The 23,199-nt window shown below is 35.2% G+C and overlaps 1 protein-coding gene across 1 annotated transcript; it reads right to left on the bottom strand.

The window, feature by feature from the left end:
* Nucleotides 1-326: 326 nt before the first annotated feature.
* Nucleotides 327-4,393, bottom strand: LOC120139183. Its single transcript, XM_039154499.1, has 10 exons — nt 4,312-4,393; nt 3,981-4,065; nt 3,811-3,882; nt 3,661-3,726; nt 3,017-3,380; nt 2,815-2,873; nt 2,475-2,732; nt 1,839-1,943; nt 1,370-1,433; nt 327-882 (listed from the first exon to the last, which is right to left on the bottom strand). Exons 2-10 carry the CDS (start codon nt 4,053-4,055, stop codon nt 497-499), a joined length of 1,449 nt encoding a protein of 482 aa, XP_039010430.1. The 5' UTR covers nt 4,056-4,065; nt 4,312-4,393; the 3' UTR covers nt 327-496.
* Nucleotides 4,394-23,199: the final 18,806 nt, after the last annotated feature.

Below are 23,199 nucleotides of genomic sequence, written 5' to 3'. Positions count from 1 at the left end.
ACTTGTATACTAATTATTATAATATATACATGAGAAAATGAATAAAGTAAAAATATATATGCACATAAGTTTGCCTAATATATAATTTTTGGCTTTCTATAGATAAGCATAGGATAGAAAAATCAATTTAATCGGGTTTCATGAATAAACCTGCTCTAAATGGAGGAGAGGATAGAATAGGTTGAAGGGGAAAAAACAGAAAAATGATTGAACCAATAAATAGTTTCCATGTATACAATGCAGAGTAGACGATAAGCAAGAAGCAGAAATAATCACCATGCAATCATGCTTTGATTATGAATTTCAAGAATCATGTGGTCTATCAATAAGCTATAAACCCATGATCATAATAATTATGGTAACACGAAAGATAACTTCAAATTCCAAAAGTATTGGATTCGTTACTCAAATACAAACCTTAACAAAATAGAAAGAACAGAAGAAAAAAAACATTATGGATTTCCTTGCGAAAAGAACAATGACTCAAGCGGTGGCCTCAGTCACATTCTTTCAACTCGGTTAGCCCTGCCTCATATCTCTCCATCAACACTTGACGGATCAGTATCACCTCATTCTTTAGCCATGTATGTTCCAACTCAGTAAACTGCATGTCTTCCACCATTTGAAACATTGTTTTGACGTCTCTTGGCCCAAAAATCCATGGATTACGTTTTATACTATCATAGGATAGAGCAATTTTGTTCATGAAGAAACTCTGGAAATCTGGATTCTTAATTTTAAACTCTTTGTCAATGTTGGGATTCTCTTCAAATATCTGCTTGAGCAGATTAACATTGTGTTTATCAACGTTGTAGCTTCGGACCTTAGAACTGACTGTGCAGCTCTCTCCTATCTCTTGATGTGTTTTGGCATCTCTGAAACCTTCAATCCGATATATAAAACAAAGTTATTAATACAGAAGACATAAGCATAAAATATGTACGATTGACAAGTAAAAGAACACAAGTATTATACAAGACAATTAAAATTGATGTAAGATAGAATCCATTGAGCGGACTCGGTGGTTAAAGGGAGTGTTATTCTCTCTTGAGGTCTTGGGCTCGAACAACTGTGTCCGTAGGGTGTGTGTTAATAGCTAAGAAAGGTTATGAACAAATACTACCTCGTAATCATCTCATACCAATAAAAAAAAAATGAGGTAAGATAATTCAAGAACATATGACCTAAGAGATCAGATTTTTACTATAAAATGAACAGTATCTATGACATAAAAGATAGTTGAGGATTCCATCTACATATCATTAAACATGATGAACAAGAACTGAAACCCAAAAATCTCAAAAGAAAAAAAACACACTTTGGTATCTAATTGTACAAGCGCAATTAATTAGTAACTAGCAGCCATTACCTAGCCCATCAGTCGATAAAATATTGTTGTTCAAATGTCCAATATCGATTCCCCACAAAGCATCCTGGTATAGTTTAAGGCGAGGACAGTAAATCAGTAGAATTAAATCTCAAACTGGCACATCATAACATTATGACGTATAGTTCAATCTTCACATGCAAAACAAGGGAATGAATAAAGAAAATTCCGTAAACAGAAATGAATATTCATGACCCGATCACTTTATGGTTTGCTCATCACAGAAATTAAAAGAACAACAAGTTCTACATATATGTCAGTTTAAATAAGTAAGAAGAGTTAAAGTTTTTACGGGTTGAAGGGCATTTAATATTATAACTGAAGATTAAACTCATTTTTTGCACCATTCATCAAAATGATAGAATAGAAATTAGTGGACAATACATGATTGCATTCTCAGGTGATATAAGGGTCATAACTTGCTATGCAGAGCTCAAAATTCAGTTCTTACCATCTTTTGGTCTCTTTGCATTTTCAGTATCAACTTCTCTGGTCTCTCTCCCACAAATGCTAGGGTTAAATCCACTTCCACCACTAGTTCCTCTTGATTGATCATCTACATTCAAAATATATAGAGTAAAGATGAGTAGCAAAGGAAAAAAGTGAACCTACCAGGGTGCAGACTAATTACTGAATGTTCACCTCTTTAAGATTGTTTAAACAAATTACTAAGAAAAAAAGGTTATGACAGAGTTAACAAGTCTATTACTTTTTATTTAACCTGATGATATGATTATTAAACTAATTTACAGACTTGTGTAAAAGTGCAACCTGGTTTTATGATGTTGTGACTTCTCGTTGTAAAGTAAGTTGCAACTAGGGCAGTCACAAGTAAAGAGCAAAAAAGAAGGAAGAATCCAAGAAATATTTATGCAGTTTGGACTTAACCTACACCAGTTGCCCTTGCCCAGAGAAGAATTCCGCTACTAAATATCAATACAAACAATGATGTAAGCTCAACTAATCTCTCGATTATTGTAGCCTTTCGTAAATTTAGAATGAACCATTTATTGATTGATGAAACTCGTAAGTTAATTTAAAAATATCTAGATGGACCCTAAATAAAAAGCATATCAACATTCTGTACCTTTGAGTTGTGAACATCATTATCAGTTTTCCCACTTTGGTTTGTTTGGATAGAGTCAGGGGCTGGACGAAAGTGGAGTACTAACTGTTCATCCTCTCTTTGTATAAATTGTTCTTGAATAGATTTTTGTGTGGTTCCCAACGCATTAGACACCGTTCTAAAGCAAGATTCTTGCACTTTATTCATCATTCGTGAGACAATGAGAAAAGTCTTAGCAGTCATCAGTAATTGCTTCTCAAGGTCACCAATGGCATTTTCCTGGATAGGCAAAATAAAAAGGTTAATAACAATTTTCCAAATGCAAGAAAGGGAAACAGGGAGACAAGGCTATCAGTATTGCCTCCTTAAGTTGCTCTTTAATGAATTGCAGCTCCTCCTTTGTCACTTGTACGTCTCTCTCTAAAAATATAAAGAAATCAAAAAAGCAATGGAAAGTTGTAGTTTAGATGATTAAGTATCAACATCAGCATACAATGAAATACTGAGGGATTATGTAAAAACATATTCATATTTGATGCACTGTAAATACATGAAGATCGTACCTAACTCATTAATGATATCAGTAGAGTATTGAGTTGGAACTGGATTCTTTGACTGCTTCAGAGCCAATTCAAACTCTTGCAGTGCAATATTATCAGTAGAGTCTTGAGTTGGTACTGGATTCTTTGACTGCTTCAAAGCCAATTCAAACTCTGGCAATGCAATATTATCAGTAGAGTCTTGAGTTGGTATTGGATTCTTTGACTGCTGCAGAGTGGATTTAACATCGTCGAATGCACTTCTGAGCCTTGTATTTTCCATAATACTTGGCTCTATCAAATTGCTCAACTTTTGCAGCATAAACAATGGGTCATTCAGCAACTTGTTCGCTTTTTTTACTAGCTTTTGTTTTTCCTTCCATAAAATCTGCATAATAAATTCAAATGAAAAAAATAAAAATTTAGCTGACCCTATTCCCGGTAAATGTAAGGTAGCAGGTTGCCCAACGCTAGGTTGAGAACAACTTCCATGAAGACATCCGTTATGAATTGAATTGCTCTCAATGGGACTCGATCCCACGACCACAAGGTTAAGAGTCTTGTGCTCTATCAACTCTATCAACTGAGCTAGACAGTCAATTTAGTGAAAATTTAGTGAAAAATATTTTTTTTTAAAAAAAATTGTAGAGCAGAGAGGAAAACATTACCGTCGTCCTGATACTGTCATCACCCGTGAAATCACATATAAAATCTTCCACTGCAATGAAGCATTTCTGCATACGGAGAGCAACAAAAGAAAAGAAATGATTATAACTTTCAAAAAAAAGTAGTTGATTAAAAAGAAAGATACTAGTTACCTTTGCCCTTCCACGAGAAGCTACATCTTTATTTGGTTGTGGTGATTCGTTGGAATTATCCGTCTCTTCACTCTGAGAATTTGAAGAAAAAAAAGGTAAGGAATTAAATAGTGGATTGGCATATGTGGGCAAAAGAAATCTTGAAAAAAGGAGGAAAACAGGGTAGTTACATTCACTTGGACCACTTCCATCCTACGAGGCCCTCTTTTTCTTTTCTGTGATCCCGAATTGTTGGAACTAGCCATAAATTCCAATCTGAGAATCAGAAGAAAAAGCAAGACCTAAATCAATAGGGAAAAAATCCAATCTGCTTACTAAAGATAGCATTCGAGTTAAAAGAGGTTAAAAATAAGAAAACACAAAGGCAAACCATGCATATCACAACTTAATTTACAAGAAAAGAAGAAGAAGATAGTCTCCAGAGAGCCCAGTAATCAAAGAAAACTATAAACCAAATTTGATTGTATCGAAGCAAAGACAAATCCAGATACTACTGCTTACCGTTCTGTCGTTGCAAGCCGCGTTAGTCTTCTTTCTGTAATAACTTTTCTGACCCATTTATAATAGATATTAAGCTGCGATTCGCTCGACTGGTATTTGAACTAAAAAAACAAATAAAATAAAAGGGGTATTCGGTAAGTACTAGCTCTAATCGTGCTCCGTTGAAATCCAACGTGTAGACAAACATTTCCGTTTGTATTTGTAAATCAATTTATATATAAATATATTATGTAGTACATATTTTGGTTATTATACATATATTATTATTATTTACTAATTTTTTTTACAAACAATTTTTTCCCTTGTGACAGGCCCAATGCTCAAAGCCCAGATACAACAATAACCCAAGAAAGTCCGGTTACAAAGTAGAATCAGTAGCCTAGAACCCTTGTAGACCCGGATTGGAACCCAACCCGAACCGACCCGAGATCTAGGTCCACTGAAGTCCGATCCGAACCGACCTTTCACCCGAAGTAGTTAGGGTTTTCAAACCCTAACCCTTGTTTCCTCAGCACCGCCAGACACGCAAGGAGCAACCAACCAAATCGAGGACTCTTGGAGAGTCCTCACACCAACTACAATAAGGTCGTCAACTCCGATTTTTCCAGCGCACAACCAAGCCAAAAAATAGATTAGTGTTTGAGTCCTAATAGGAGTCTAAATCGAATGCAAATAAGACTATAAATACGCATGTAAACAACTCAAAAATGATACAAGAAATACTCAGAAAAAATACACAAGAAAATCACAAGAGCAATCGAAGCACTTTTGTAGGATTTCAAAAAGAAATAAAATGTAAAGGTATCACCTTTTTTCAGTTTTGTGATTGCATGTGGATGTCTCGTTTATTTTCTCTTTGTTTTTTATTTTGAAAAACCCAAAAAAGAGTGGTCGACTGATTAACGGGGGAGGATTTCGAGAACTTCTTTCTCAGATCTAGCCTTCCCCGAGACGATTTTGAAAAAACCATTTCGATTTTTGAAAAGTGGGGAAGGAAAACTCTCGAAAGGTAAAAAAAAAAATTTTTGTCATCAACGATGGCCGAAATCTGGGTCCTATGAACCCAGACGGCGGTGTTCTTCATCAGATTAAAAACACCCAAGAACATTTTAGAGAAAAGTTGGGGGGTGTTTGATCCATTTCTAAAGGGAAAAAAATGAATGGTGTTTGTGAATTTTTGGTATTTATACCTAAAATATCCGTACGTTTTGCTTATATAAAGGGACAATTGTAGTTTTGGTCTCTCCATTTTTTAAAACATTCATTTTTCCCCTAAAATTCAATTTTAACCTCAATTTCTTTTCAAATTGCACCATTTATTTTTATTTATCTTTCAATTTAGTCCTTTATTATATATATATATATATATATTTCTTTTTTTATTTATTTAATTTAACTTTAAAATTTATCTATATATTTTTATTACTTTTTTCTTCCTTTTGTTTATTTCTTTTTTTTATTTTTTCTAACACATATATATATATATATATATATATATATATATATTTCTCTTTTTATTTCTGTATTTTATATTATTATTTTTCTTTACATAATTTTTTCTTTATATATTTTTTATCTTTTTTATTTATTTTTTTCTATTATATATATATTGTAGTTTTATTTTTTATTTTTTATTTTATCTTCTATTTTTTGTTTTTTTGTTTCTGTTTTTTTTATTTTGATTTAACCTTTTTTATTTTATTTCTATTTTGTTTTGTTTTGTTTATTTTGTTTTATTTATTTTGTTTTTTATTTTACTTTATTTTATTTTATTTTATTTTATGTTATTTATTTTATTATTTTTCTTTTTTGGAGATTAGTTTTTTTATATTTAGATATTTTTTAGGGATTTGTTTATATTTTTATTTTACTTCTTTTCTTTATTTTAGTTATTATTTATATTTAATCTTGCAATTAGTATTTCTATATATTTTCCCTTTTTACTTTAGTTCAATAAACCTTTTATTTTTTGTGTATTTTAAATACGCAATTTCTTTTATTTATGTTAATTCTTCAGCACGTATATTTATTTATTTATTTATTTTTTACTTAAAATATTATGGTTTAACCTTTATTTTTTTTCTTTTGGATTCAGTATTTTGTTTTACCAATCTAACGTTTTTGACTTTGTAAGGGCATGTTTTTTAAAATCAATCGAATGTAAGTAATTTGGATCAAACTTTTCTTTTCAATTTAACTTACAATTTTCTCAATTAAGACAACTGGAAATTAATTAGTACCGAAAGGGCAGTTCAAGGGTGCTAATCCTTCCTTAACTGTAACTGACTCCCGAATCTGACATATTTTTGGTAAAACGCATATCAGGTAAGATGGTGTCCAATCAACCTAATTTTTTTTAAATGATCGGTGGCGACTCTAACCCATTTATTTAAGTCGAAGCCCAATTCCGGGCCCACTCAAAAGACGGCTGCGACAGTTTGGCGACTCTGCTGGGGACAGATAAGTGAGTCAGGATAAGGTTAATTTCTAGTTCTCTTCTTAAGTGAAAATGGTAAGTTTAAATTTTAAGGTAACTTTTTCAATCCTTATAATTTACTTTTGATTATCTTTTCAAATAAATAGTTGTACTGACGATTTCTTTCAATGGTTTCAGCTTATCCAACTTGTTTTTCTATCTAATGCTCTATACCTGAGCTCCAAACCCTTTTAAGTGAGATGAAAGTGACGCCTTCGTGAGAATTTATTCTCCGCATTGGCCTAACAAGTAGCCTTCGGGATTCATATACCTTATGCCTTCGTGTGAATTTATTCACCGTATAGACATAAGGGAGTGTATCCTCTCGAGTTTAACTTAGTCCACACAAGCTTGTAATGGGCTTAGGACTAAGGGTCTAGCAAGCCCAAGGGGGCACCGGCAATGAGAACTCGGTTACCTTCTTTAGAACCTAAATCAGGAGACTACAAGGAATTATAGCCTACCCAAAAACCCCATTTCAAAACCTAAGTTGTTTTTTACTCATGCAGTTGTCACTTTTTTTTTTTCTTTCATCATTTATATTTTTATCTTACTAACGTTTTTCTTTCATATTTGTCTTTTAGGGGGTGTTTGGATTGGGGAATGTGGGATTCCCATGGGAATGGAATCCACATTCCCCTGTTTGGTTAGCCCGAGAATCCTATTCCCGGTAATGTAAGATTACCAATAGTGGATTTTTTGGGGTATATTACCGGGAATGTCATTACCTCTCTTTCCTTAGGTATTGTTGGATTACCGGCGTTTTGGACTAAAATGCCCTTAAATTTTTATTTTTTTTTCAAAAAGATATTTATTCTGTCATCGAATAATAAAAATTTTACGAATGTTAAATTACAAATTTATCCTTAAATTATTTTAGATTTACAAAAAAAAATCTATAATTAAAATTTTATATAAAGTTCAAGGGTTTAAATAAAATTTTACCCTTTCATTAAACTTTTTTTTATTTTTAATTTTGTAAAAAATATATAAATATTATGAATTTAATTTTTTTAAAGAAAATATATAAATATTTTCCAACTTGTAATATTACACAAATATATAATTAGGATAATTTGGTCAAATATACATTCCAATAATCTTTTATTCCTTTAACCAAACACGGTAATCTTACATTCCTGCTAAGCCAACCAAACACAAAATACAACATTCCCAGTAATGCTATTCCTTGGTAATCTTACATTCCCACTGGTAATCTTATATTCCGTGAACCAAACGCACCCTTAAGCATTTGCATCATAAAAAGAGGTCATTGATCCATGAAAAGGTGTTAGTTACACACAAATAATCTGCATTAATAGACAAAGGGGGTTGTAATGCAAGAGATAAAAAATGTTGAGGTACGACTATGGTCTGAAAAGACTCAGAAAGAGAAGGGAGACAGTCTGCAAAGAATCTATGTGTCAGAACTGGTTAGCTATGCTTCTGTTAGCCTAAAGCAGAATGATGTTCAAGAGATACGGAGCATTTGAGATAGCTGAAAGAGTGACCAGAAGCAGAAGTTTAGCCAGCGGTATGGTGATATCGCTCTCATTCTCTATGTCATGACAGATGAGCCCCTAATTAGAGCCTTGGTACAATTCTGGAACCCGGGGTACAGTTGTTTCACCTTTAACCAGGAGGACATGGTGCCCATAATTGAAGAGTATACTACATTGATGTATTGCGAGGGAATCAAAATAGAGTGGGTCTATATTAAGCACATAAAAGTCAGTCTTTCAAGAACGAACTGGAAAATATTGTGGGGTAGATGAAAAATGAGTAACTGACTGGGCTCGACACAAAGACAGTGGGGAATGAATTGCTTGGATCCATACCAAGCAACTAATGAAGAACCATCCCGATGAATGGAAGGCAATAGATCTTTTTATAATAGGTCTTTATGGTTTGGTTATATTCCCAAAGACTTTGGGATACATTGATGTAGTTGTGATGAAACTGTTTGAACAACTCCCGAGGCGAGTAAATCCAACACCGGTAATTTTAGTTGAGATCTTCCGCTCTCTCAACCACTACAGAAAGACTGGCGGAGGAAGATTTATAAGGTGTGCTCAGCTTCTCCATGTTTGGATCAACAGTCATTTTTGGAAGACTAACGAGATTGCTTACCGCCGATTCAGCACCACTTATTCGCCTTTGGGGGAATTCGTTACTCTGAAATGACATGAAGGTTCCTCAAAAGAAAAGTGGATGAAAGTATTCACATATCTTCAAGACCGGGATATTGCCTGGAGAGCTCTTTGGTTGACCAACAGTGACATTCTCTTCTGAAGTGGGGATTCAGACACTATGACATTACTTGGACTATGAGGAGGAGTCAGATATTCTCTACTTTTGGCATTTCGACAGTATGGGGCACGTCAGTTTGTCCCAATAACATATGAAATATCTGGATCAGAATTTGCATACCATGGGGACAACTACAAGAAAATGGTCAAGGAAATAGCTGAGTCATGGAAGAAAATATTCCGAATAGATGTCGTGGCTGCCAAGGACATGATTACTTCGAACTATTTGGAGTGGCGAAGGTTAAGGAAAAATGCCAACATCCGCGTGGCAGATCATGAGAACACCCGGACCATGGAGGAATATCTTAAGCATGTTCCTTCCGAGATGGAGATAGCAATGGAAGAATATGAAACTGTAAAGAACGAGCTAAAATAGAGGGAAAGAGAACTTGAGGCCGAAATATTCCAATGGAAATTGAATGTCGATACTCAGAAGGATCGGGCAGACAAGTTCGAGAAGCAACGTAAGAAAATTCGTTTTGAGCTCGAAGACTTGAGAAAAGGGTACCAAGAACAAGTTTAAAGTAACTCCAATATGAAAAGGACTTCTGAGTACTGGAAAGGTGAAGCTAACATCCTGAAAAAGGAAGTTTGAATGGCATGATGAAAGAGAGACTTTTAAAGAACAACTAAAAACTGCTCAGAGGTGTTTGATAGATAGTCAGCACCAGAACAAGCGTTTGAGAATCCAAGTAGCTGATTTAGAGAAGTCTCTGCAGAAACAGTAAGAATAGGATGACAAAACCATAGCTAAGTTAGAAGCCATTGTGGACGGATTTAAGAAACAAGCAAGCGAGCTTCAGATTGTGCCCTTTGATGGAGGGTTACAGTGGCGTTTTCTTTGGGAACAAGCTCAACAAAGGGTGAAAGCTAGAGATGCAGTCATATGAGATTTCCTGGAGCAAGTACAAAAGGGAGCTCGTCACTTGCATGGTTTAGCAAAAGAAGTCGGAGTGGTTCGACAAGGCATTCATCCAGTGACAGATGAGGGAAGAAGACTTGTCAACCTATTAGAAGATATTCGGGGTCTAGAGGATTTAGTAAGGATGTATCTTTAAAATATTTTTTTTCTCTTAAAAGATAAAACACTTTTGTCTCAATAAGGATTATTTATAACAACAGACACATTTCTAGATCAATGCCTCTAAATCTCATACATCATGCATTTCATACTTTGTATTTTATTTTTTATGTTTATTTTTCTATTTTCCATGTTTTTACATTCATATTAACTAACAGAAAATGTCTCATTAGAAGAAAGAACAAACACCGAGTTTACCTCCACAAGCTCTGGACACGCATCATCCTCATAACACCCGCACAAATAAAAAACAAATGGAAGCCAAAATCGCTCAACTCGAGGAGAACATATTGAAGTTACAGAGAGAGTTAGAAGAAAATATAAACCAAAATAATCAGAGTACTTTGGATACAATCATGAAGAGCCAAGATTCCTTGATTGATCATATTGTGGACAAGTTATATGGTTTACATCAAGCAAACACACCAGAGGCAGGTTCGTTTGATGAAGTAACTATACCACCAACCCCACGAGTGGTTATCTCATCCAGAATCTCACCCGGACTGCAAGGGGACTCATCTGCTGCAAAAGGGAAAATCTCATCTGCTGTAAAGATACAAACCTCGATATCCAACCCTAACAATAGTCCAGATGATTATCACATACCAGATTTTGATGAGGAAGATAAGGAGAAAAAGATGGAAGAGAAAATTATGATACTGGAAGACCAAATGAATGTGGTCAAAGGGACCATGATTACTATGGAGTGGATGCATTAGAGCTAAGTCTGGTCTCGGATTTTGTGCTTCCACCAAAATTTAAAGTCCCTGAGTTCGAGAAATTCGATGGAAATAGTTTCCACTTATCCCACATTACCATGTTTTATCGGAAGATGACGGGATATGTGGGAAATGATTAGCTCCTGATTCATTGCTTCCAGGAGAGCATGTCTGGTTCAACCATTATTTGGTACAATCAGCTAAACCGATCTCATATCAAGACCTAGAAAGATCTAGCTGTCTTTCTTAGAACAATATAAGCATATAAACGATATGAGGCCAGATTGAGTTATTTTACAAAGTCTGGAGAAAAAGCATAATGAAAGCTTCTGACCGTATGCACAGAGATGGAGAGATTTGGTTGTGCAAGTCCATCCACTCTCGGATGAAAAGGAAACCAGGAAGCTCTTTGTACAGACTCTGAAGGCTCCTTACTTTGGGCACCTGGTCACAATAACATTAGGAAACTTCTTAGATTTAGTTATTGCCAGAGAGATAATTAAGTTGGCCATAACACAAGGCAAAATTGAGGGAGGGGAGTCAAGCATGAAACCTCCCATGAAGAACAAAGATAGAGAGATCAATAACGTCAACACCTATAATGCCAACAAAGGTGTTACGATCTCTAACACAAAAAAACTGAAGCTGTACCGTTAGGTACTTCTAGACAAAGTCCGAGGGAACCTAGGAAAGAAAAAAAGAATGAGCAATTCGATCTTATTCCCATGTCCTACAAAGAATTATACCAACAGCTCTTTGAAACTCATGTAGTGTCACCGTACCCTATAGAACCAATGAAGCCTCCATATCCCAGATGGTATGATGAAAACACCCACTACGAATACCATGGTGGTATACCGGGGAACACGATTGGAAATCACCTCGCATTCAAGAGGATTGTACAGAGAATGAGCAACAAGAATTTGAACCACTTTAACTCTAGAGCACTTAATGTTGCAGAAAATCATTTGCCTAATTATCAGGAGACTGGGAATAATGCAGTTACTACCGAGAAGGGTAGGAAAGTCAAAACTGTTGTTACAGAAATAAAGTCTCATTTGGCTTGGGTATGGAGCCAAATGGTGAAAGTAGGGCTTTTCACACCACATTCGGATACATCAAGCAATGGAGATAGTAACCACTGTCTTGGTCCAGCTCGTGATGGATTGGAAGATTGCCCAGAATTCAAAGCCTTGGTCCAGATCATGATGGATAGGAAGGAGCTGGAGTTCTATGAAGGAGTCCGAGATTTTCTAGGAGCAGATGTTTGCGCTACCAGAGAGTCATCTAAAAGGAGATACATTATGGGTAGTCCTTTGATAATTACCCTTAAAGCAAAGACAACAGACAAGACACAAGCGAATGTGGTGATCACAACACCCCAACCTTTTCACTACAATGATAGCCAACAAGTGCCATTAAAGTATGAATGTCGAGTGATCACTTCAAAAGCAGATGACAACGAAGTGGGGCAAGCTGCGGGGAAACGCTACTCCTAAGAGGCTAAGTCCACTCAGAGACCGCTTAAACTCTTAAAGGAGGATGTTCTAGCAATTAATGAGCCCATAAAGGATGAAGAAACTAATGAGTTTCTTAAATTTTTGAAGCACAGTGAATACATCATTGTAGAACAGCTGAATAGTTTGCCGATACATACTGCAATGTTGGCACTACTGCTAAGCTCGGAAGGCACTATTGAAGGTCCTGAATCAGATGTTTGTGCCACAAGTCATACCAGTCAGTAAGTGGATACACTGGTTAACAACATTCAAGATGATAATCTTATCTTATTTTCAGATGATGAGATTTCGTCTGAGAGAAGAGGTCGAGATAAGGCATTGCACATCACCACCCATTGTAAGGGGCATGCCTTACCGAGTATGTTAATCGACAACGATTCAGCCCTTAATGTGATACCTTTAGTCACATTGAAAAGGCTACCAATGGATACCTCTCACATAAGAACCTACCAGAGCGTAGTCCGAGCATTTGATGAGACCAATAGGGAGGTAGTTGGCAATATTGAGGTGTCGTTAACCATCGAACCTGCCACCTACAATATTGAATTATTAGTAATGGATATCATGCCTTCCTACAACTACTTTTTGGGAAGGCATTGGATTCATCAAGCTGGTGTGGTACCATCCACGTTGCACTAAAAAATCAAGTTTGTCATTGATGGGGCCTTAGTAATCATTAATGTAGAAGAAGATATTGTGGCAAGTGTGACCATTGATGCTCCATACATTGACGCTCCTTAGAATTTATGAATGCCACATTCGTGGCTGAAGGAAGAAAGACTTTCAAACCTTGGCTTTCTGAGTGCACCAAGATGGAAATAAAAAAGACCTTGGGAAGTGGTGCCAAGACTGGAAGAGGATTTGGGAAGCTGCTGCAAGGAAGGATTAATCACGTCCTTCCTATATCAAAGTTAGATCAATTTGGGCTTGGTTTTCAGCCCAGTCAGCAACAAAAGAGGAGGGAAATTTAGAAGAACCGGGAAAAATAATGGCTTGGTTAACAGGAAATGAATTCCAATGGGAACCCATGGTATTCCCACCTCTTTATGACACATTCAAGTAAGATGGTTATGTGTTTGAGACCACCTTACCAGATTTGGAACTGACTCTGAAAGACTTAAGTATCAACACCATAATCACAGAGAATGATGAAGATATGGATAGATCCAGAATTCACCCACTACCACCTGGGTCTATGCTTAGCAACTGTTCGGCGTAAAAACTACCTGTGATTTTTAAAAAAAAATCAGAGTAATATTCAAACTATCCATATTTGCCTATACCCGGGGCAATAGGTGATATTTTGTAAGGGTGAATAAACATTTTTTTAACTTCAACAAAAGATGCAATTTCCTTCATGATAGACACTTTCTTATTTCATTTCTTTCGAATTCAATTTTCTTTCATTCAATACTCTATTTCATTCCCTTTCAAATTTAATCATTACGTGTGGGATGTTTTCCTCACACATGTACACATTTCCTTTTTTCCTTCATGTCCTAAGATAACAATAGTACATGCCCTGACGATCCTGATCCGAAGGTGGATTTTGAATCACCCATTTGTCTTGGGGAAGTTGATGAATGTGATAATGAAGAAGACTGCAACTTACCTATCGAATTGTTGAGAATGGTAGAGAGAGAAGATAAACAAATACTACCACATGAAGAGAAAATCGATATCTTGAATCTGGACACCGAAGAGGAGAAAAATGAGGTCAAAATTGGCACAACTCTTTCGGATGAAGCAAGACAAAACTTGATAATCTTACTTCAAGAGTACAGAGATGTGTTTGCATGGTCGTATCAAGACATGCCGGGGTTAGACACAGATATGGTAGTCCACAAACTTCCTATCAAACCAGAATACAAACCTGTGCAACAAAAGCTGAGGAGAATGTGACCTGAAATGCTCCTTAAGATCAAAGAAGAGGTCAAGAAATAATTCGATGTTGGTTTCCTTCAAGTGGCCAAATATCCCGAATGGGTGGTCAACACAGTGCTGGTTCCAAATAAAGACGGGAAAATTTGCATGTGTGTTGATTACCGTGACCTTAACAAGGCAAGCCCCAAAGATAAGTTTCCTCTGCCACATATAGACACTTTGGTGGATAATACAGCCTGGAATGCTTTCTTCTTGTTCATGGACGGATTCTCAGGATATAACCAGATTAAGATGCATCCTGAAGACATGGACAAGACCACATTCGTCACAATGTGGGGAACCTTCTGCTACAAAGTGATGCCCTTCGGATTTAAGAAAGCTGGGGTAACGTATCAGAGAGCTATGGTGACCCTGTTCCATGACATGATGCACAAAAAAATCAAAGTTTATGTCGACGACATGATTGTTAAGGCACAAACCGAGAATGAACATATCGAGAATATGAGAAAACTCTTCTAGAGACTAAGAAAGTTCCAGCTGAGACTGAACCCTAGCAAGTGCACATTCGGAGTAATATCTGGGAAGCTATTAGGCTTCGTAGTCAGTAGGAAATGCATCAAAATTGATCCCGATAAAGTTAAGGCTATCCAGAATCTATCTTTCCCACAAACACAAAAAAAGGTTCGAGGTTTTCTGGGCAGATTGAATTACATAGTACGATTCATATCTCAGTTAACCTACAAGTGTGACCCAATCTTTTGCCTTCTCTGAAAGAACAACCCTGGAGCATGAGATGAGAACTGTCAGACTGCATTTGAGAAAGTAAAAAAATATTTGTTTCACACTCCTATCCTGATGTCCCCCATCCCAGAAAAACCTCTAATCTTGTATCTATCCATATTCGAGAATTCAATAGAGTGTGTCCTGGGTCAACATGATGAATCCGGAAGGAAAGAAAGGGCCATCTACTACTTGGGAAAGAAATTTACCGATTGTGAGGTTAGATATCCTCATATCGAAAAGGTTTGTTGTGCTTTAGTCTGGGCTACACGAAGACTCAAACAATACATGTTGTATCACACCACTTGGTTGATTTCCATGTTAAATCCACTAAAGTACATGATAGGTGTGCCATCTCTCTAAAAGGTTAGACCAATGACAGATGTTGTTATCTTAATTCAACATCGAGTATGTAAGCCAGAAAACCATAAAAGGAAGTGCCATATCGGATTTCTTGGCAATCAGAACTGATGCAAATTACGAGCTGCTGGACTTTGACTTCCCAAACGAAGACTTGATGGCCATAACCTTAGAAGAACCATGTACATCCATATACAACTCTTGGAAAATGTATTTTGATGGTGCATCAAATGCATTAGGACATAGCATCGGGGTCATACTGGTCTCCCCAGAAGGGAATCACTACCCATTTACCGACAGACTGAATTTTGATTACACCAACAACATGGCAGAATATGAGGCTTGTGTTTTGAGGATTCAAGCTGCAATGTGGCAAAATATAAAGACCTTACGAGTATATGGAGATTCACCCTTAGTAATCTATCAGCTCAGTAGAGAATGGGAAACCAAGGATGTAAAGCTAGTGGAGTACCGAAAACTAATATTGGATCTACTCAAAGGATTCGATGAAGTCACCTTTCATTATGTGCCTAGAGAAGAAAATCAAATAGTTGATGCTTTAGCTACCTTGGCAGCTGCATTCGAGGCTGGCGGGGATTCTGAAATGATGTCAATTGACATGCAGTTGTATGAGTACCTGGCTCATTGCTACCAAATCGAGGAAGTGAAAGACACTAAACCCTGTCACCATGACATTCTACAATACATCAAGAATCAAAATTATCCATAGGAAGCCACCGAAACTAATAAAAGAACCATTAGAATGATGGCAGCTTGATATGTCCTTGATGGGGAGGTCTTATACAAGAAAAGCCATTATCAAGTCCTGTTAAGGTATGTAGATGCGAAAGAGGCAAAAATGATAGTGGAAGAAGTACATGACATATTTTGTGGAACACATGCAAATGAACATATGATGTCAAGGCAAATAATGAGATGCGGATATTTTTGGTCCACGCTGGAAAATGACTGCATCAACTATGCTAAAAGATGTCATAAATGTCAAGTTTACGGGGATAAAATAAATGTTTCACCTCATCCTCTTTATGTGATGACATCACCATAGGATTTCTCTATGAAGGGGCATAGATGTTATCGGACAAATCCATCTGAAGGCTTCAAATTGTCACCGGTTCATTCTTATGGAAATTGATTATTTCACCAAATGGGTAGAGGTTGCATCATAAGACAGTGTCACTCAGTCAACTATTTGTAAGTTTTTGAAGAAATATATCATATTTCGATATGGTTTACCTGAAAGGATCATTACCGATAATGCTACAAACTTGAACAATAAAATAATGGATGCTGCTTGTGAGCAATTCAACATAAAGCATCACAACTCCACCACTTATAGACCGAAGATGAACGGAGCAGTAGAAGTAGCAAATAAAAATATCAAGAAGGTAGTGGAGAAAACAATTGAGATATATAAGGATTCACAAGAGAAATTACTTTTCTCTTTGTTTGCTTATCGAAACTCGATGCGAATTTTGATTAGGGCAACCCCGTTTTCATTGGCATATGGGATGGAAACAATTCTTCCCATTGAGGTATAAATTTTGTTACTTCAAGTATTATCAGAAGTCAAGCTAGATGATGCAGAATGGATACAATCCCAGTATGATCAGTTGAACCTACTAGAATAAAAAACATTGAAAGTCATTCATCATAGTCAACTATACCAGAAACGAATAATTCAAGCACATAACAAGAAGGTACGCCTGAGAGTATTCCGTAAAGGATATCTTGTGCTAAAGAGAATTTGGCCAATTCAGAAGGACTCCAGAGGGAAATAGATGCCAAATTGGGAGGGACCTTATCTCGTGAAAAAGGCCTTCTCCGGAGGAGCACTTGTCCTGGCTGAAATGGATGGGCCATGACTGCCAAATCTCGTTAACTCGGATGCAGTCAAAAAATACTTCGCTTAGGATGAAAATCCGAGAGGGCGTCCTAAGTTGAAAAAGGAAAAGAAAAGAAAAAATAAAAAAACATTTAGGGTCAAAACCTGAAAGAGCACCCTAAATTAAAGAAAAAGAAAAAAAATAAGGTGGGTCCAAGATGAAAATTCAAAAAGGGCATCTTGAAACCAATGATGGATGCAAGTTGAAAACCCGAAAAGGTGATTTGGATAATGATACAGAAAATGTCCCTAATCCAGACAGTGAAGCATCACGACATCCGAATAATCTACAGAATTAAAGAGTCGGAGAAAGGTTGCACTCTCCTGAACATTGTTGCATCTTCAAAGATCTCCTGGAAAAGGTTGTGTTTAAAGTAATCTAACGGAATATCAGCTCAAGAAGTGCCCGCATTATTGAAATCTAAGGCATCCATTTATACTTCTTTTATGTATTTACTTTTCAGAATGTTTGTTGTGTGTTGTTTGTTTTTTTCCCTTATGAATAAATACGACCATTTCTCTAAATCAATTCCTTTTAAGCATCTTGGGTTGAAATTAAACCTAATGATTTATTCACTTCTAAAAAAGATAATTGCATATTACTATACAAAGATTTTTTTGAAAAGTACAGACACTCAAAAGCCGATCAAGGCTCATGCACTGTACTTGAAGTGGTTAAAAAGCATTTCCCAAATCAAGGATAAAAACATTTTGTACACGGGGTTTAAACGTGTTGAAGAATTCAAGATCAAGAATCATAAATTCAGATTCTAGAAGTAAGAGTCATCAAGACTGACAACCGAAGATTGAGATTTCTCTCCAAATCCTAAAATAACATATTTCACATGCGTATTTTAGGCACACCTAAGAGCATTGCATCCATAGCATTGCATATATGCATAATTTTGCATATTCTCGCTAGAGTCAATTTCAACTTCACAATGAAGGATATTGACCTCGAAGTGATCGATTTACAAGATTGGATTACAACTTCAAAATGAAGGATATCCAATTTAAAGCTCAACTTCACAACAAATGAGCCATCCACGATTTCAACTTCACAAAGAATGATATCATGCCCAATAGATCGACTTAATTTCATGGAAAATTAGTCATCTGCAACAACAGGGTTTTTTCCCCAGTCAAGTACAACATAACTCAAAGGCGAGAAGAGTTATCTATCAACAAGAACTTTCGAGATCGATTCCGTTCAGCTCGATAGCATATTTACCGCAAGTAGCAGCAAAGAACTACTTTCCGGTCAAATTTTCACACCAAGGTCTTTAAGTAGAGAAGAAGACCAAGGTTGACCAAGCTGGGCAAAAAGAAGCCAATTTCTGATTCACTTACGATTTCGACTTCACAACGAAGGATATCGTACCTAAAAGATTGACCCAACTTCACAACGAATGAGTCACCTGTAACACAACAAGGAAAAACCCAGTTTCATGCTAAAATCTTCAGGTCAGATTTAAGCTTTTTGACGAAGTATATTGGGCTAGAAGATGATCCAAGGGAAACTTTCCAACGCTTTGAGCTCGGTTTTAACTTCACGACGAAAGATATCGTGCTCAGAATTTTCCAGTTCAACTCAACTTCACGGCGAGAGAATTATTTTGTGATTTAGTCCAAATTAACAAACCAATCATGTCATCGAATTTCAACTCTACGACAGAGGATATTCAATAATATGGGAACCGATTCTCATAACCAAGGGCGTTAAAAGATACGTTAATAATGAACGAAATTTATGTCTTTTAATCTTTGCCCTATTCTCGTTACACGATAATGGGCAAAGAGGGGCAGCTGTAGACACACATTTTCGTCTGTTTTTATAAATGAAAATATATATATATATATACTATATAGTACATATTTTGGTTATTATTCATATATTATATTATTACTAATGTTTTTTTACAAACAATTTCTTTTTTTTCCTTGTGGCAGGCCCAACGCTCAAAGCCCATATACAACAATAACCCAAGAAAGCCTGGTTACAAAGTAGAATCAATAGCCCAGAACCCTTGTAGACTCGAATCTGAAACCCGACCTTAACCGACCCGAGATCCAGTTCCACTGAAGCACTCGAACCGACCTTTCACTCGAAGCAAGGAGCAACCGGCCAAATCGAGGACTCTTGGAGAGTCCTCACACCAACGGAAACAAGGTCACCAAATCTGATTTTTTCGGCGCACAACCAAGCCAAAAAAAACAAAATAGTGTTTGAGTCCTAATAGGAGTCTAAATCGAATGCAAATACGACTATAAATACGCATGTAAAAACACAAAAAGGATACAAGGAATACTCAGAAAAATTATATAAGAAAATCACAAGAGCAATCGAAGCACTTTTATAAGATTTCAAAACGAAATAAAAGGTAAATGTCTCACCTTTCTCGGTTTCGTGCTTGCATGTGGGTATCTCATTTATTTTCTCTTTGTTTTTTATTTTGAAAAACCCAAAAAAAGTGGTCGGTCGATTTTCAAAAACTTCTTTCTCATATCTAACCCTCCCCGAGTCGATTTTCAAAAAACCATTTTGATTTTTGAAAAGTGGGGAAGAAAAGCCCTCGAAAGGTAAAAATAATTCGTTGCCGATGAACGGCGGCCGGGGAGGCGGAGGTGGCCGGAATCTGGGTTCCTATGAACCCAAACGATGGTGTTCTTCATCAGATAAAGAACACCCAAGAACATTTTAGAGAAAGGTTGGGGGTGTTTGATCCATTTCTAAAGGGAAAAAATGAATGGTGTTTGTGAATTTTTGGTATTTATACCAGGCCCATCGACCCAATAACCCGAGTGGATCACCTAGGGGATCTGTGCGTTTTGCCGAGAAAAATGGGAAATTGTAGTTTCGGTCCTCCTATTTTTTAAAACATTCATTTTGCCCCCTAAAATTCAATTTTGACCTCGATTTTCTTTCAAGTTGTACCATTTATTATATTTATCTTTCAATTTAGTCCTTTATTATTATTATTATATATTTTTCTTTTTTTATTTAATTTAACATTAAAATTTATCTATATACTTTTATTACTTTTTTATTACTTTTGTTTATTTCTTTTTTGTTATTATTATTATTTTTCTAGCATGTATATATATATATATATATATATCTTTTTATTACTTTTTTAATATTATTATTTTTCTGTACATAACATTTTATTTATATATTTTTATCTTTTTTTATTTTTTTCTATTATATATATATATATATATATTGTAGTTTTATTTTTTATTTTATCTTTTGTTTTTTTTATCTTTGTGTTTTTTTGTTTTTGTTTTTTTATTTTGATTTAACATTCTTTTTCTTATTTTATTTCTATTTTATTTTGTTTTGTTTATGTTAATTTTTTATTTTATTTTATTTTATTTTATTTATTTTATTATTTTTCTTTTTTTTTAGATTAGTTTTTTTTTGGATATTTAGCTATTTTAGGGGTTTTTTAATATTTATATTTTACTTTTTTCTTTATTTTAGTAATTTTTTATATTTAATCTTGCAATTAGTATCTTTATGTATTTTTTCCCTTTTTATTTTAGTTCAATAGAACTTTTATTTGTTGTGTATTTTAAATAGGCAATTTGTTTTTATTTCTGTTAATTTTTCAGCTTGTATATATATATATATATGTATATTATTTAAAATATTATAGTTTAACCTTTATTTTTTTCTTTTGGATTCAATATTTTGTTTTACCAGTCTAACGTTTTTGACTTTGTAAGGGCATGTTTTTTAAATCGATCGGAGGTAAGTAATTTGGATCAAACTTTTCTTTTTAATTTAACTTACAATTTTCTCAATTAAGACAACTGGAAATTAATTAGTACCGACATATTTATGGTAAAACGCAGATCTAGTAAGATGGTGTCCGATCAACCTAAAAATTTTTTAAATAATCAGTGACGACTCTAACCCATTTTTTTAAGTCGAAGCCCAATTTCAGGCCCACCCAAAAGACGGCTTTGACACAACGTTGGTGTAACGATAATTTTAAGCCTAACTTACTGATACTTTAATAAATTTTTATTTATTTTTTATTTAAGTCAATCATTTAACGTTTTTGACTTGTAACAAATCGATCACTCTTTGCTAATAATAATTATTGGGTTAACAAAATGTTAATGTGGTGCTTTAAACCAATGATCTGACATCGTTTTATCACACGAGACACATTGATTTATTAAAAATTTTGACTGGCGTTTAGGAAAAAAAGTCTCTTCTCTGTTTTTCTCCACTATGAATAGAAAAGTGTTGTAGAGCTCACCGGTCTTCTTCTCCGACATAAAAAATTGAGATTTTAAACCCCCAAGCTATTTCCATTACTGATGAATACAAAGCAACATTGTCGAATACCACGAAAATAGAAAACCCAAGTACCCATCTCCTTCCCCAATTTCAAGACATTTTTTACAGGAGTAAAATAAAATGAGTTCTTTTGTCCCAGATAATTCACTAAGCAATCAAAAAAATTTATGTTTGTTTGCCCAAAAACAAGGCAAAATGAAGTAAACAAGAAGTTAGGATTAGGCCTGTAAACAAAACCAACTTTCAATGAATCGTTCGTGAACTGTTCAGCGGGAAGTTTATTTATTAAATTGACGAACACGAATAAGATTTTTTATTTGTTTAATTAAATGAATGAACACGAATAAGATCTTTTGTTTGTTTAATTAAATGAACGAACATTAACAAAGAGTTTGTTTGTTCATATACGTTTGGTAATCCGTTAGTTTATGTTTGTTCATTTATATTTAGTAATCAGCTCGTTTATGTTCGGTAATCTATTCGTTTATGTTCGTTCCTTTAATTAAATTTATATTTACGTTCATTTATTTATATTATTGTAATAATTTTAGCTTGATTTAAAAGAAAGTTACATTTTATGTTCGTTCGTTTATGTATGTTTATCATTTTAATGGACGAACATGGAAAAACTATATTCCTTGATGAACGAACACAAGAAATTTTGTTTGTTTAGTTGTTCGTATTCGTTCGTTTGTTCAGTTAAAGTTAAACGAACGAATATGAAAATATCTTCGTTCGTGTTTATTCGGTTCATTTACAGGGCTAGTTAGAATAATCTTGGCTTCCTCTTTCTAGTGCTACAATGTATATTAAAGCAGAAGAAGCCAAAAAAATCCCTGTGGATATTAAGGTCCAACTACTACAGCTAGAGAAATAGAGAACTTTAATGCGTGGAAGTGATATGAGAAGAAGGGATATTCTTGAAGTAGAACAATACAATATCGCAGACAGAGAGAAATAATAAGGCTTCCATTTCTCTTGTTCTTCTAAACAAAGGGAGTCTTGTTCTCAATAAAACAACAAAGTATATAAACGAAGTTCACTAGAGAGAGAGAAAAACTACCTCATTCACTCTATATTAGTAATAAGTATTGTTAGACTGTTATTAAAGATACACGTGTCAGTATCCTAGTGGTTCTAGTGTTGAGTAGTTAGATAGTTAGCTAGTCTGTTAGCTAGGCAGTTATGATTGGTGGGCTGTGCAACTTGTATATAAACAATCCTAAGTCAATGAAGAACTTACCTTTCCTGTGTATTACAGTTACAAAGCATTTCCTATTATGGTATCTTTTGCCATGGATCTTGGGTTCCCTCTCTAGCTTTTGTTAGTATTCATTCTTTCTTGGTTGGCTATGGAGTCGTCCAGGGGCTTCTCGCATAAGAAAGTTAACGTCGTTCTCGATGAGACGAACTTTCTGCTATGGAAACAAAAAATACTACTGATTGTTCGTAGCCATCATCTGGAATGGTTGTTGACTGATGCCTTGAAGCCATCGCCAGAGACAGTTCTGGATGATAACGGTGAGGTGAGTGTTAATGATGTT

Source organism: Hibiscus syriacus, unplaced genomic scaffold, assembly GCF_006381635.1.
Source record: "Hibiscus syriacus cultivar Baekdansim isolate YM2019G1 unplaced genomic scaffold, ASM638163v2 tig00002237_pilon, whole genome shotgun sequence".
Taxonomy (NCBI): domain Eukaryota; kingdom Viridiplantae; phylum Streptophyta; class Magnoliopsida; order Malvales; family Malvaceae; genus Hibiscus; species Hibiscus syriacus.
This window is presented reverse-complemented; position numbering and strand designations above follow the sequence as displayed.

Bases quoted from the DNA above. Each gene is read 5' to 3' on its own strand.
- LOC120139183 (XM_039154499.1), bottom strand. From the start codon at position 4,055: ATGGCTAGTTCCAACAATTCGGGATCACAGAAAAGAAAAAGAGGGCCT. The intron at 2,874-3,016 runs GTACGATCTTCA...TTATATTTTTAG, and splicing joins TGATATCATTAATGAGTTAG to AGAGAGACGTACAAGTGACA. The intron at 1,944-2,474 runs GTACAGAATGTT...TTTTGAATGTAG, and splicing joins ATGATGTTCACAACTCAAAG to ATGATCAATCAAGAGGAACT.